General features: G+C 55.0%; 1 protein-coding gene across 1 annotated transcript; it reads right to left on the minus strand.

Annotated features, from left to right (window-relative positions):
* Positions 1-430: 430 nt before the first annotated feature.
* Positions 431-12,231, minus strand: LOC128273334 (putative mediator of RNA polymerase II transcription subunit 12). Its single transcript, XM_053011279.1, has 3 exons — positions 12,124-12,231; positions 2,127-2,980; positions 431-2,023 (listed from the first exon to the last, which is right to left on the minus strand). Exons 1-3 carry the CDS (start codon positions 12,130-12,132, stop codon positions 892-894), a joined length of 1,995 nt encoding a protein of 664 aa, XP_052867239.1. The 5' UTR covers positions 12,133-12,231; the 3' UTR covers positions 431-891.
* Between the last annotated feature and the right edge of the window lie 825 nt (positions 12,232-13,056).

Raw genomic sequence — 13,056 nt, forward strand, 5'->3', positions numbered from 1 at the left:
AGTTTTACGCTTCAATAACAGAGGCCGCTGCTAGAGTAACCAAAATTTTCTCTGTTACATACTTTTCATACGTAGCGTACACTCTTCATATGCACGTATGTCAAGTTTCATTTAAATCTGTCAATTAGTTCTTTGTTTAGAAGCCATCCAGCCATCGACGTGTTACAGTATTTTTTACAATCCAAAAAATCTAATGCAGTGATGACAAAGAACATTTATGAACGAATGAACGACTTTTTGCCTTGAAGACGATCCACGTCAAGGACGTAACTAACAACAGCCACAACACAGCAACCTCTCCGAACCTGGTTCCGAACCTGGTTCTGGTGTTCTCAAAAAGAATGTGCACGAATACCGGGGCGGAGAAACGTATTGTAACGTACTATCGTTTATTAAAGAGCAGCACCTCCCCCCTCCCCATCCGGTGGAGTACACCGATGGGCCCGATTGACAGTGTCGGAGTAAATCTAATTTAATATTCTCTAACAGGAGCCCACCAACACACACACACACACACACGCTCCTACGGGTGTGTAAGCGTCCCTGTATGTGCGTCCGGTTTTGCGTCGCGGCGTACCCTACATACCTTACCTTAAGCCACCGTATATTCGACAGTTTCGACACCGAAACCGACCCACACCGCGACCAGGTCAGCCAACTCCCGCTGTGAAGGTGCGGGTACGGGCAGGCCAAATGAAACCCGTTGGCGTTGGCCCGCGACCGAGACTGCCGAGAGTGCGGCAAGCAAGGGCGGATGGATGAAAGGTTGAACCCGGGGAACCTGACTGAAACGCCACGTGTGCAGTGTCAGGAGGTGATAATAAATATGGCAGAATCGAGGAGGATATGGGTCGCAGCAAAGTCGCCAGTCGTCGCCAGAGTCTGACAGTCTCACTTCCGGAACAGTAGCTGTCGCTGCTGGTCCGGGCTCAGTTTGGCGAACATGCGCTGCGACGAAGCCTCCGGGATGCCGTGGTTCAGGGCGAGCACCTTGGTGATGATGTTGAAGTCCTCGGCCGAGCGCGCCGTGATGCCGGACTGGAACAGCAGGTGCTGCAGGTTCTGGCTGTCGCTCACCAGGGGCTGCGAAGACCAGGTGAAGGCGGCCTGCGGTGGCGGTAGCCCCGGGCTCGGTCCAAAGTTGCCGGTCGGTGGCTCCTGGCGGAACACACGGTGGCGCTGCTGGAGCGGCAGTAGCTGCTGGTCGAACGGACTGGGACCGCTACCTGCGAGCGGGGGCAGGAACGCACCGGGTGCGTGCTGCGGATGCAGCACCGGGAGCAGGTGGAATGGTTGGAACGGCTTGAGCGGCAGTGCCTGATCGCGGGACAGATGTGGTTGTTGCTGCTGCTGGATGGTGACAGACTTCACCTGTTCGACGGAGGTGGTCGGTTTGGGTCCTGGTCCGCCCTGGTGTGGCACTGGTTGGAAGTCGACGGCCTCCTTGAACGGGAGTTGCTGCTCCACCGAGACCGGGATCGGTTTCCCTCCCGGCAGGCTAACGCTCGGGATGAACTGCACGGCCGGGATCGGTCTGGGTAGCTCCTGTATGAAGGTTGGCTGCGGGGCCGCCTGCAGTGGCTGCGGTAGCTGTGGTAGCTGCTGCTGCTTTTGTAGCGCCAGCGGTAGCGGCTGTGGCTTGAAGGCCAGTTGCTGGAACTGTGCTTGCTGTTGCTGTTGCTGCTGCTGTTGCTGTTGTTGCTGGCGAAAAAGGCGTTGATCTTGCTCGAAGCGCAGGAGTTGCAGACGCGTTTCGTCCTCGAGACGTTGCTTCTGGTGCTGCAGCAGCTGCTGCTGCTGGATGATGGCCTGCTCCTGGCCCTGGATCTTGGCCCGCAGCAGCTGCTCCTGGGCGCGCTGCTGTTTCTGCAGCGCGATCAGCTGCTGCTCGAGCAGCCGCGTCTTCTCCTCGAGCGCCCGCGTGCTGAGGGGGGGAGCCACCAGTGGCTGGTTCGTCGGCGGCTGCACTGGCGCCACCACCAGCGTGGACTTGAAGCCACCGCCCTGGACGCCGGGCTGTGCGCTGTGAAAAAAAAAGTCGTCCGCCAAGTGGCGTCCGGTGTCAGTACTTGGAAATCTGGTGCCATTTTGCTTCGGTGTTAGTGGATATTAGCACCTACTTGAACGGCTGAGCGGTTCCACTGGCCGGCGGCAGCGACCCACTCTCGGTCGGTCGGGGCGGCGGGCTCTGCAGCAGTAACGGTATGACGTTCCGTGGGACGCCCAGCCCGTCTTGCTGGACGGTGAAGGCTGCGACGAGCGGTGCCTGCTGGATCTTCACGTCCTCGGACTTGACCTGCTCGATGTTTTCGCCGTCCTCGTTGTGGGTGGGAGCCTCCGTGCTGGGGACGCTCGAGGTCGTCGGCGCCGGTTGGTCAGGTCCGGCGGAGCTCCGGCTGGCAACGCTGGTGCCGGCGACCGGTACCGGTACCGGGGTCCCGGGGGCCTCGGTTATGAGGGCCGCTACCGGCACGATCTCGTTGTCGGCGTCCTGCTTGGCCGGCCCGACCGTCGTCTTCGGTTTAGCGATGATGATCGTTTTGATGATCTCGTTCGCGTCTCGGTTGTCGGTGCTCGGTGCCACATCGTCCTGTGTCTCGCCGCCGTCATCGCTACTACCGTCCGTCGGGGTCGCCGATGCCGCCGCCGCCGCCGCCGCCGCCGCTGACGCCGACGCGACATACGTGTGGTAGTTGACGGTGTTCGGTCGGCCGCTCTCGTCGGCCGCCGTGCTTTCCTCGAGCAGCTCGTCCAGGATGGTGGTCGCGTAGTTCTCCTCGGTCGTGTTAGCGTCCCCGAGCAGCTCCTGCTCCTGGCGCTCCTCCTCCTGGCGCTCCTTCAAGTGGCGCAGGGCCCGCAGGAGCGCATTGCGCAGCGCGGGATCGATGTTCAGCTTGCGTTCGGTGCCCTCCCTGCCTGCTGTCGCAGCCGTCACCACTAGGACGGTGCCCAGCAGGGCCATCAGCCACACGCCCATCATCTGTAAAAAGGGTACGGTCAAGATTAGCACGCACATCACGCATTCTACGTTACGCTACTCTGCTTTCTTCTATCCACTTGCTTCGGCTCGGCCAGAGCTGCCTAACCGTCCCCCGTAAACCAAATGTCAAAGTTTTTGCTAAATGTTTACAAATGTTCCGAATTTGGGGTACAAATTCCCGGGATTCGAATCCAGTCAAGTAATCGGTAGTTAACAATCGAAACACTAGATGGACCAGCCTATGCTACGACTACTACTGCTACTACTACGTCGTTACTTCGAATCCGGAGGGTCCATCGAAATCCTAGAAAGATCTTCCTGAAACGGGGGCGGCAGACCAGAGTCTCATTACCCCCACCCTCCAACACCTGGAACCTGTGTGACGTGACAGTCACCACTCGAATCTTGTTCGCCTGTTGCTGTTGTGGCTTCAGCGTAGAGTCAGGGTGCCCTCCGCAATTATCGGCTGGCCACGTGGTTCGCGCATTAGCTCCCGGACCACCACATAGTTTGACACATTCGGCGGCAGACGGGCGGGGTTCAGTGATTGCACGATTGTTCGCTTCAGCTCCCAATCATTAGCATCACTGACAAAAAAGGGGGGGCCAGATCATCAGAGGTCCCAAGTCGGATGTCGGGAATCGGAAGGTCGTAACCATTAGGGGGGAAGGCGTGCTGGGGAGAGACGGCGGGTTGGCTCAAGCAATTCGCGCTTCGGTACCATTACAGCATCACACCGTCTCGCAAGGAGACGATCGTGACGCGAAGGTGCGATGGCGCAACCACACGTCCATTATGATGGGACTGACCCTCTGCCACGCGCCTGTGTCGAGTCGGCCAGGCAGATGATGCCAGATGCTTTGTCGGCTCTGCTGACTCTGTTGACCTCCCCGCCCCGCCAGGGTCAGATCCGGCGTCGGTCGATTGATCCGCCAGCGGGGAGTGCTCACTCCACAGCTCCGTGACGATGATGATGGGTCGGCCCTTGTTACGTGTCGTTGGACGTGGCCTGGGGCTGGGCTGTGCCGCAAACGCTCCATGTCTACGCCTTGTTTTCGTTTCGTTCAGACCAGGGCAGGGAATTGGGGAACACCGGGGAGGACTGTGTTCCATAAATTTTATAGCCCCATCCTGGTTTCCCCCCGGGCTTCTTCGCACCCCGTTTCCTCGCCTCGGCTGGAAGGAGGAAGTCACCGTTGAATGCACACCTCTCGCGTAAGCCGAAACGTTTCCGGCGCACTCTCGGCACCGCCGCCGCCGCCGCCGCTAATCAAGACGTAGCATGTCATGGCGCCCGGTAAGCGGGCCGCTTCACCGTTCGCCGCCTCGGTGAAGCAATTAATCAAACAACATCCCTCATCAACAGAGTGAAAAGAGTGGCTAAGCGCCGCTAGCGCCTAGGGAAATAAATCCTACCGATCTCTCTCGCTCTCTTGCTCGTCAGCTTTTGGGGGATCTCTCGGGGATGGGACGCACAGTGCAGTGCAGTGTTGGGAGTATCGCTCGATTGGCTACAAAGCCAAAAAACAAGGAGACTATGGCTAGGCACAGACACTACACCCATTACCTAATCCGTGAAAGGTCAAGCCGTCGCTCGGATATTCGATTTGCTACCCAATTATCCAAATATTATTTATACCCTGCCTGAGAGGACTACCTGGCTGGCTTGCTGTTTTTTGGCTTTGGCAAGGAGGATATAGTGAGCTCCACTTATAGCTTTCACACAACGAAGTTTTTATCGCAAAAAAAACACATGGATTGAAAAGAAAGACAGAAGGATGATCAATTCATTTAGTTTCGTCATTGTTTTGATTGACTTGTGACTTGACGGTGCGTTTGCTTGGTGAAACAACATTTTTTTCTTTGCCATAAACCATTTTTTTACCCCTTCAAGAAGCAGTGTAACATTAAAACACGAAATTGTGTTTGATCCGTTTTGATCAATGTGTTTTGATCTTCTCTGACTGACAGTTGAGCTTCCATGCGGAGTTGTTGTTGTTACCCTGCGTCCACACTTACAGCAAATGGGGAAAAATGTATGTAGGCCCAGCAAAATTCACTCATTTTTGTTGGACATCCGTGAGCTACTTTGAGTTGCCGTTGAGTTCCTCTTGCTTATCGGTTATTTGTACCGATTCGGGTTGAGAGGCCATATTTTTCAATTTGACAGTTGGTACGGGCAACTTTTTTCGCTGTCCAAATTTTTGGACAGCATTTCGAGAGCGGATCATATTATGACAAAAATGGCAATAGGAAGAGAAGGAAAACATCATTTGTTATTATTTGTAAACGTAGTTTGGTGTCAGCTGTTGTTTACGTTGATTGCAAGTTTGTGAATTTGAGAAATAAGTGCAAATTGTTCTCGGGAAAGATATGTGCGAAATGCGGAAAATAATTTTAAGAACAATTTGGTGAACAAGAAAAAGTCGTTGTTCATGTTATCCGCAGAAAAGAATGGCGAACCATAACGGAATTGTTGAGGAACCACTGCCCAGCTATAGCTACCAATGGAAGCGGTGCGCCAAAAATCTGTTGCGGTCATTCGGGTGAAATTCCGGAACCCTATTCCATCGTTCAGCTGGTCGGTTAAATGTAATCCGTGGTGTGAAGCCTCCGCGAAGAGCTCTCGCGTCCAACAACATCGTGATACAAGCTTAGCATCCAAATACTGAGCGTATGCAACAAGCACAGACGCACCAACTAAACACATTTTTCGCGATTTAGATTTGTTTTTATTATTTTTAAAAGACATTTTAATATTCGAAGAAGCCTATTCGGTGCAAAACTGCAATTGGCAACAGAATGAAATGATAAACTGCCAAATTAAAAACATAAACAAACGAACTGTCATTTCACTCACTGGAGCTCACAGATTTGACGTCTAGAAATTGCTAGTGTGACAGCAAAAAGTTGGCCCAACTTGCTGCAAGTGTGGACGCAGGGTTATTCTCATCATCAGAGATTTCGAGCTTGAAGCTTCTTTCATCTTTTCCCCACTCAAATGTGTATTTTATTTAAGTCGCTTCGATCTCTCTCTCTCTCTTTCTCTAGATAGGCATACGGGATGGTGAATTTGCTGCTTGATACCGGATTTTGCTGGATTGGATTAGCTGGTACCGTACGCCGCCGGCCGTTGTGTAACAATGTACACACCGGCAAATGTCAAACAGCGCATTCAATTAAACATCAATTCAGCATCCACCCTTCCGCGGTTCTGAGCGGTTTGGCTGATCACTCCTAGGCTCCGCCCCGAGCGGCGTTGCCTGCGACGACAGCGTCCATAAAACACGTCCAGCTCAACAGCATCATCATCACCATCATCATCATCATCATCATCATCACCATCGTCGTCGTAATCATTGTTATTGCAGGCCGTGACGGGTTTGTCTGCGGGTTTGTTTCTCATGACTGATCATTACCATAATTCACAGGTCTGTCGGCGTGGCGTGGACCGGGTAACACTTCGCACCGTATCGTACCGCACCGCTTCTTAAACCAAAGCCGCAGCCGGCAGCGGTGCACAAGATGAGAAAGTTTCTCTCCCTACGCTCGCTACGATTCGGTGTCGATTGACTGCTGTACACGTCAGCTTGCTCACGTCCGTGTCAGCGACAGAGCGTCCGCCGGTCGCATCCACCCCAAAAACACTCGAGCGGTCAAACGAGAGCAACGTAGCATTCTCTTTCTCTCTCTCGCGGATCGCTGTAACTGTTTTTTATGGGCTGTTTATGATCCGGTACCTCAGGATCGCTGGTTAGCAGCGTGTGGGTGTGTGGCGCTTTTTCGCGCTTGTCCGGACGGATGATCCATCACGGATCCACCCGATACGACGCCGTGCGTGGTATGCTGTGTGTGTGTCGCGTCTGGCGCAGGTCACAGGTCGCAGTGCATCACTGTGGCCGTCGCACGTCACGAGGTGGTTACGTTCAGCGGACCAGGTGTTGATGTTGAATAAATTTAATACGTTTCCTCTTTTGGTTTTCGGTCAGCGGCTTGAACTGGATACATGCACCGGAACCACAAGGCTCCACGAATAGTGGTACGTTGGATGCCAGAAACGGCCCATTACGTGTTGGCTTGACTATCTTTGGTTTATGGGCGCCCACCACGATCATCCTATCCCTGTTGAGACAACGTGCGATAAAAGTCGGAGCCTCAGAGATCGGCCAGCTCCAATCGAAATACCTCTCGGACCTCGGCAGCAGCTACACACCGGCGATCGGCGTTTGCATTGCAGTCCGAAGGATGGTCCGATCAATCTGCCGATATGGCCTAGCCGTACGCCCTGAAGCCCCCTCCTGAAGTAGGTTCTCAGTAGCGCCGCATTCGATTAACTGCCAGACCCGGGGCGCTTGCGCTTCTACTGAGGTAGCGCCCCGAGATGCCCCGAGAGAAGGCTGACCCCCGAGGGCTATCCAAAGGCAACTCCAAAGCCGACGTCGGAATCGTGCGCAGCGCATCTTTAACGTCCATTTTGGGTTGAAGTCACCAAACGGCGTTCCTTTCTGGCTGAGCGGAGGATCGTTCAGGCACCGTGTGACCTTTGCGGTCGGCCGCATCCGGCCACTAGACTTGAGCCTGGGACAACGTGAAACACAATAAATGGAAAGGGACCCGACGATGGGATGTCCAAGTGGCCATGTTGTTCAGGTGCAGGAGCACGCAACGGTGGCCGGGAGGGGTGGGAACCGGGAGGACAGCAAACAAATCGAATGATTCGTATACGGCTCGCGTGGGCTTGCCAGCGCGGGCCAGCCATCTCCAATTACGAATCGACTAACGAATCGAATTCCCGGCGAACGTTCGTTCGAGTCTCTCATCTTTCGAACCTCGGGAACCCGGATCTTGGCACCCCGCCCCCTCTCCCCCCGGCCAGCGTGGCTTACCGCCCAGGTGACAGTGCGACAGAGCAGGCAGAGTGGCAGAGACGATCGATGCAACTTTCTCTCGGGATGAGTTGTGTGCGGTGATGCGTAACGTAATCATTTACTTTGTGAGCAGTGTCCCAGCCCGCCTGCCACGAGGTGCCTGCGTGTCGGGACCACCTGGATGCCACTTTCTGCAGCATCCCTGCTTTGCTTTTGATCAATATTTACATCGCTAATTTCGCCGGGCGAGGTATCGCCGGGCATTTGCGAGCCACTTCAGTGCTGTACGGGTCCAGCGTCATCAGCCAGCGAAAGCCTAGTCGGGGGTCTTCCCTTGGAACCACTCAGCGCCCGTATCCGTCACCCTCCTAGCCAACGCCTTCCCAGGTGTCGGTGACTTTCGATTCCTCGACTTCTTCGACTTCTTCCCCGACACGGGCTACTATTCTTAAAACGCGCCGGCAGTCTCTGGAATGCTCTGTGTCTGGGCGCCACGTCCCGAGCTTTCCCGAGCCTGTCGCTCAAGAGATGAAACCTCTGGGTCCAGGTTTCGGGGGGAGGCCCAGACCGTTCTGGAATGCGGACGCCAACGGCCTGGCTTGGAGTGGCCTTCGGCAACTCAGCTACGAAGGGGGCGAAGGGGTCAACAACAGACCATCATCGGCGGTCGTTGACATCGACCGCAAAGGGTTTCATTCTACCAACCACCGCAGGGCAGCGCAGGGCCTTCAAAGCCCGAACACATTCCGATGCAGGATTGTTTCGGATCTAGAGCTAAGCCCATTACCGCAGCACCCCGCGCCGACCACTCTATTCGGGTGCCGGGTGGTACTTGTCGCGCGTCTCCGTTTTGTGCAGTACAGTGGTCGCGTGTGTGTGTATGGATGAATATTATTGATTTTTCTCGAACTCCGAGCTCACTCACTTTCACCTTTTGGGGCATCAACCTGCCTCTGTTGGGTGTTTTGCCTCGCTGCAACCATTTTCTCCGTGTCCATCTTCGTTTACCCCGCGTGTGTGTGTGTGTGTGTGTGGCCGTAACCGTTTTCTCTTTCGCTTGCTTGTTTCGTTTCGCTTTCAACTACTTTTCGGTGGCCCATCCTTGCCGGCGGGTAGGTGGCCGGGGGGGCGACAATCAAGGGTGTCTCAGGGGTAGCAGTGGTTGACCTTGGGGCCCGTTCTGAGCGACCCCCACGACCACCCGACAGTTCCAACACACTCTATTGATCTAACAATTACCACCACATGCGCCCTCAGAGCCTGCAGGCCTCGAGACTCTGACTCTGTGTGTTGGTGTGTGGTAGTGGTTGAACCTCTTGTCGGTGGCCTCCGGCAGAGGCCGGTTCTACTCAGAACGGATTCGGAAACTTCTCCCCCCCCCCCTCTCTCTCTCTGTCTCTCTCGCTGTGTTTCTTTCTTCCATCCACTATCGTACAATGCGCTGTTTTGGCTGCGTGGGACCCGTTTGTTTATTTCTAGAATAAAAGAACGTCTGTGTAAGTTCGTGTTCCCAAAGCTAGTCGCGTCTGCATTGCCTGCCAATCGCCGCTGGAGTCGTCATTTGCGATGCCCTTGCGGACTACTAGCAGGCGATGGAACGTTGCGTAACTCTCTTCTATCAACTGACGGGGTGACTCCGAGCTGCTAGGTAGGACGGAGATGGTATTTATTAATTCGGTTTCCTGTTCGATCAAACTCACAGCTTTGCCATCCATAACGCCAATCGACTCGAAACGAGTGTCAGTGCCAAACCAGCCCCGGTACCCGGGATACGTAAACAAACGCGTTCGGTTCGCACTTCGATAGACAAATAAACCAAAACAAACAGCTGTCAGATGCTGTGTTGTGTTGCGGAGATGCGGGCGGACGGACAAGCCGTTCGTAATAAGCGCGCACTCCGTGCAGCCTACCACCACCACCCCCGGACCACCACATTCGCCATTGGGAGGCAAAAATGAGAACAATATCAAACCAGGACCAGCGGCAGCGGCAACGGCAGAGGGCAACAACAGCAGCCACATAATCGCCATCATCTCGTCATCCACCGCGCTGCGTAATGATCTCTCGGGCCCGGGCCCAGGCCCGGCACGCAACAGCACGCCGTGCGCGCGAGGGTCGCGAAATGAAATAGTAATGTTGGGAGCACAACATCAAAAAAAAAAACGACGACGGCCGACCAGCCTCAATTGGGAAAAAGGAAGAAAGAAAGAAAAAAAACACAAGCGACGAACCCACCCGGGCGGGCGGGCTCGGGTGGCAATTATTGGTGGCTTGGCGCGCGCTGCTGGTGCGTGCGAAGCGTTACGCCACGCTGTTCACATGCTGTTTTCACTGACCTTTCGCACCATCGCCGAACGAGCGAGCGAGCGCGAGCGCAGGGGTGCGAGCGGGCGAAAGAGCGAGAGACCACGGGATTGAAGCGGGATTTGGCGGGCCTGAAGATGAGCCGAGATTATGAGATGTTGGCGTTTTTCTCCCGGATTTTTAACGCACAGACGCGCATCTGTTCCGGTATGTGCGTGTGCGTGTGCGTGTGTGTGTGGGAGGGTATGTGTGTGTGTGTGTCTAAGATTTTCGGGCACGGTTCACGGATGTTTTGGATTCGCGCGTTTCAACGTTTGTCACGCACCAGGAAACCTTCAGTTCTAGTGTGAAAAAGACTCCAAGGACTTACTAACCTACGCTTTGCCTAAGGTTCTAAACCAGAGCCAAACAAAAGGATCCGGTTATGCGCGGCTGAAGGTACTTGTCGCGCTGTTTCCGGGGATCCACGATCAACGGGATCCCGATCTCGTTGGGTTGGGTAATGCCAATGAAGCCGTAGCTCGTAGTAATTGAAACCCAAACGCCAACGGTGAGCCGGCAGAGGGTTAAAGGCTCGGCTTCCGCCGCGGTTTGCCGGGTAGCCGGGGGCCCATGAAAAGGCGCTTCGATTGTTCGCTTTCGGCTGGACCTTTAAACGCCAGCTTCCTCTTTTCTCTTTCTCTCTGAGAGATTGGATCGTCTTGGATGGCGACAATATTTCGGTGGTGCCAATGGTGATTAAACTGCGATCAGATCTCTGCGATCAGATCTCTTTGGTTGCGTTTTCCGCTTTCGGCGATTACACGGCGATTATTCAACAGAAAACGCGAGTTGGCGGTTGCTGGCGCGGTTGCTTGCTTACTTTCCCCGCCGCTACTGCGTACGCCCCGCTAATCCCTGTTACTTCCCCGATGCTTCCCCGTTTCGTGGTTTCGTTTTACGGTTTTTTTTCTCTGTTCCCTGTCGATGATTCACCGACAGTTTAATTGGCAATCGAGCGGGCCCAAATCTTGTTCCGAACCTGTGTAGAAATCGCGCCGTTCGAAGCCGTCCGTGCTAAGTTGTGACGGCTAGTTGTGGCTGCGTTACACGGTTCGTCCCAAAATGTCAGCGGCATCCCTCTCCGGCAAATTCCGGTAATGGGCAACATTTGAGCGCGCGCGCCCGTGGTCACGGCGCACAGCGGACAGCATGCCCTGTTGCCTTGCCTTGCCTTGTTTTGCGCCGGGCGCCGGTGCTTCTTCAACGGCGACAGTGGGGTCCGAAAGACAACATTAAATACCGATCCCCGCCCCCCACGCCATGGTCCCGGATCCCGCGCACAAAAACGTCAACCGAAGTCGTGCTCGCGACAGATGCCCCCCTTCCGCCCCCTGGGTGAGCGTGTTTTGTTTTTCCTGCCTCGTCGGGGGGGTACATTAAAATGCGAAAGCGACGGGAAGGAAAGCCCAATCGGCTGGGAGAGAAAATTTGACTCTCGAAATCCTCATCCCATTAGGGAGGGGGGGGGGGGGGGGGAATTGAACGCACCGTTCTGTGAAATCGATTTCGCTATGGTGGCGCAGGCGGTAAGGTAAGGGGCAGGGATGTGGCGCAATTGCGGATTGCGGCTTTGGAAATAGGCAACACCCCGACGGTACCGACCATGCGGCGGCTCTACCACCAAACAGGAAGGAGGAAACTTACATTTTCTTGATTACTAGGTGAGGGGGAGGGGAGGGGGGGCGAGCGAAGGACACACACACATACACACAAAGGGCAGTCTGTGTTAGGCACGAAAACAAAAAACTGGTAAACAAAACCATCATTTACATTTTCGGGTTCGTCGCTTCGACGAAGAGTCTTTCGTTTTATTGCCCGAATTGGAACGCGGAAGCAACCGAACCAACTACTACTCGTTCTGTGTGTGTTGTGGAGTGGAGATTTGTGGAGCACAAGCAGCAACACGCACGACTTCTTGCGTCGACTTACCAACTTCATGGTTCTGGTTCTGGTGTGGTGCCTGCGCCTGTTGTTGCGCGTTGACACGGCAACGGGTTGATGAGGATGTTTATATTGTTGATCACGCTGTGCGTGTGTGGCAGTGTGCTACGTAATGGAATGTGATCGTTGTCGAGGTTCTTGTAGTTTTTCCCTCCTTACAATTTTCCGCCGAACACCGACCGCCAAGTCTACTGCATTCACACGCAAGGCACACAAGGTATACTGGTACGCACGCACAAATGCTCGACACACCGCTAGCACTCGCCGGATACAAGGATCGTGTTCCCCTGGTCCTTTGTCGCTTTTCGCGCGACACTTTGAGACGGTTCCACAATGTTAGCGTGGTGTTTCACGTGGTGACCGCGCCTGATGGAACCCCACAAAGCGAAGGGACTTGTGGGACAGGCACCCGTGGGGACACTTTCTCGCGTGACGCGCATCAACCGCGGCCCGACGCAGAATGAATCCCGGCCAACAAATGCTACACACCGCACCGCACCACGGGGAAGGCAGACTAATGGTACTTGGAACGCGGAAGGTTCGTCGGCGGTTCGGTTTGCTTCGCGTTGCTTGCACGGCGAGCGTCGCAGGCGGACTAAAACCGGAGCCCAGGTTGGAGCGAGATTTTGTTGCTCTCGCACGCCACGAGGCCCGCGCAACCACCTTCCCCCACACCGCCCTCCGCCAACCACGTGCCTATCGACTTGCGCAGCATCCCGCGCGCGCGCGCGCGCCGCAGCATGATTCGTTTATCCGATGTTGCGCATCCGTGCTTCGTTTTTTTTTTGTGGTTCCATCATTTTTCGGGTGCCGGTCTTCGGGCCAGTGGGTGCGTGGGCCTGCGAGAGCGTCGCTCCGGTTGCCCCCCTCCCCACCCACACCGCCGACCACATTTTGTAACTCCCAGGCAACGGAAGAATC

The sequence above is a fragment of the Anopheles cruzii genome, chromosome X (assembly GCF_943734635.1).
Source record: "Anopheles cruzii chromosome X, idAnoCruzAS_RS32_06, whole genome shotgun sequence".
Classification (NCBI taxonomy): Eukaryota; Metazoa; Arthropoda; class Insecta; order Diptera; family Culicidae; genus Anopheles; species Anopheles cruzii.

Excerpts from the sequence above, each read along its gene's own strand:
- LOC128273334 (XM_053011279.1), bottom strand. Across the intron at positions 2,024-2,126 it reads GCCAGTGGAACCGCTCAGCC|CGCACAGCCCGGCGTCCAGG; the intron begins GTTCAAGTAGGT and ends TTTTTTTCACAG.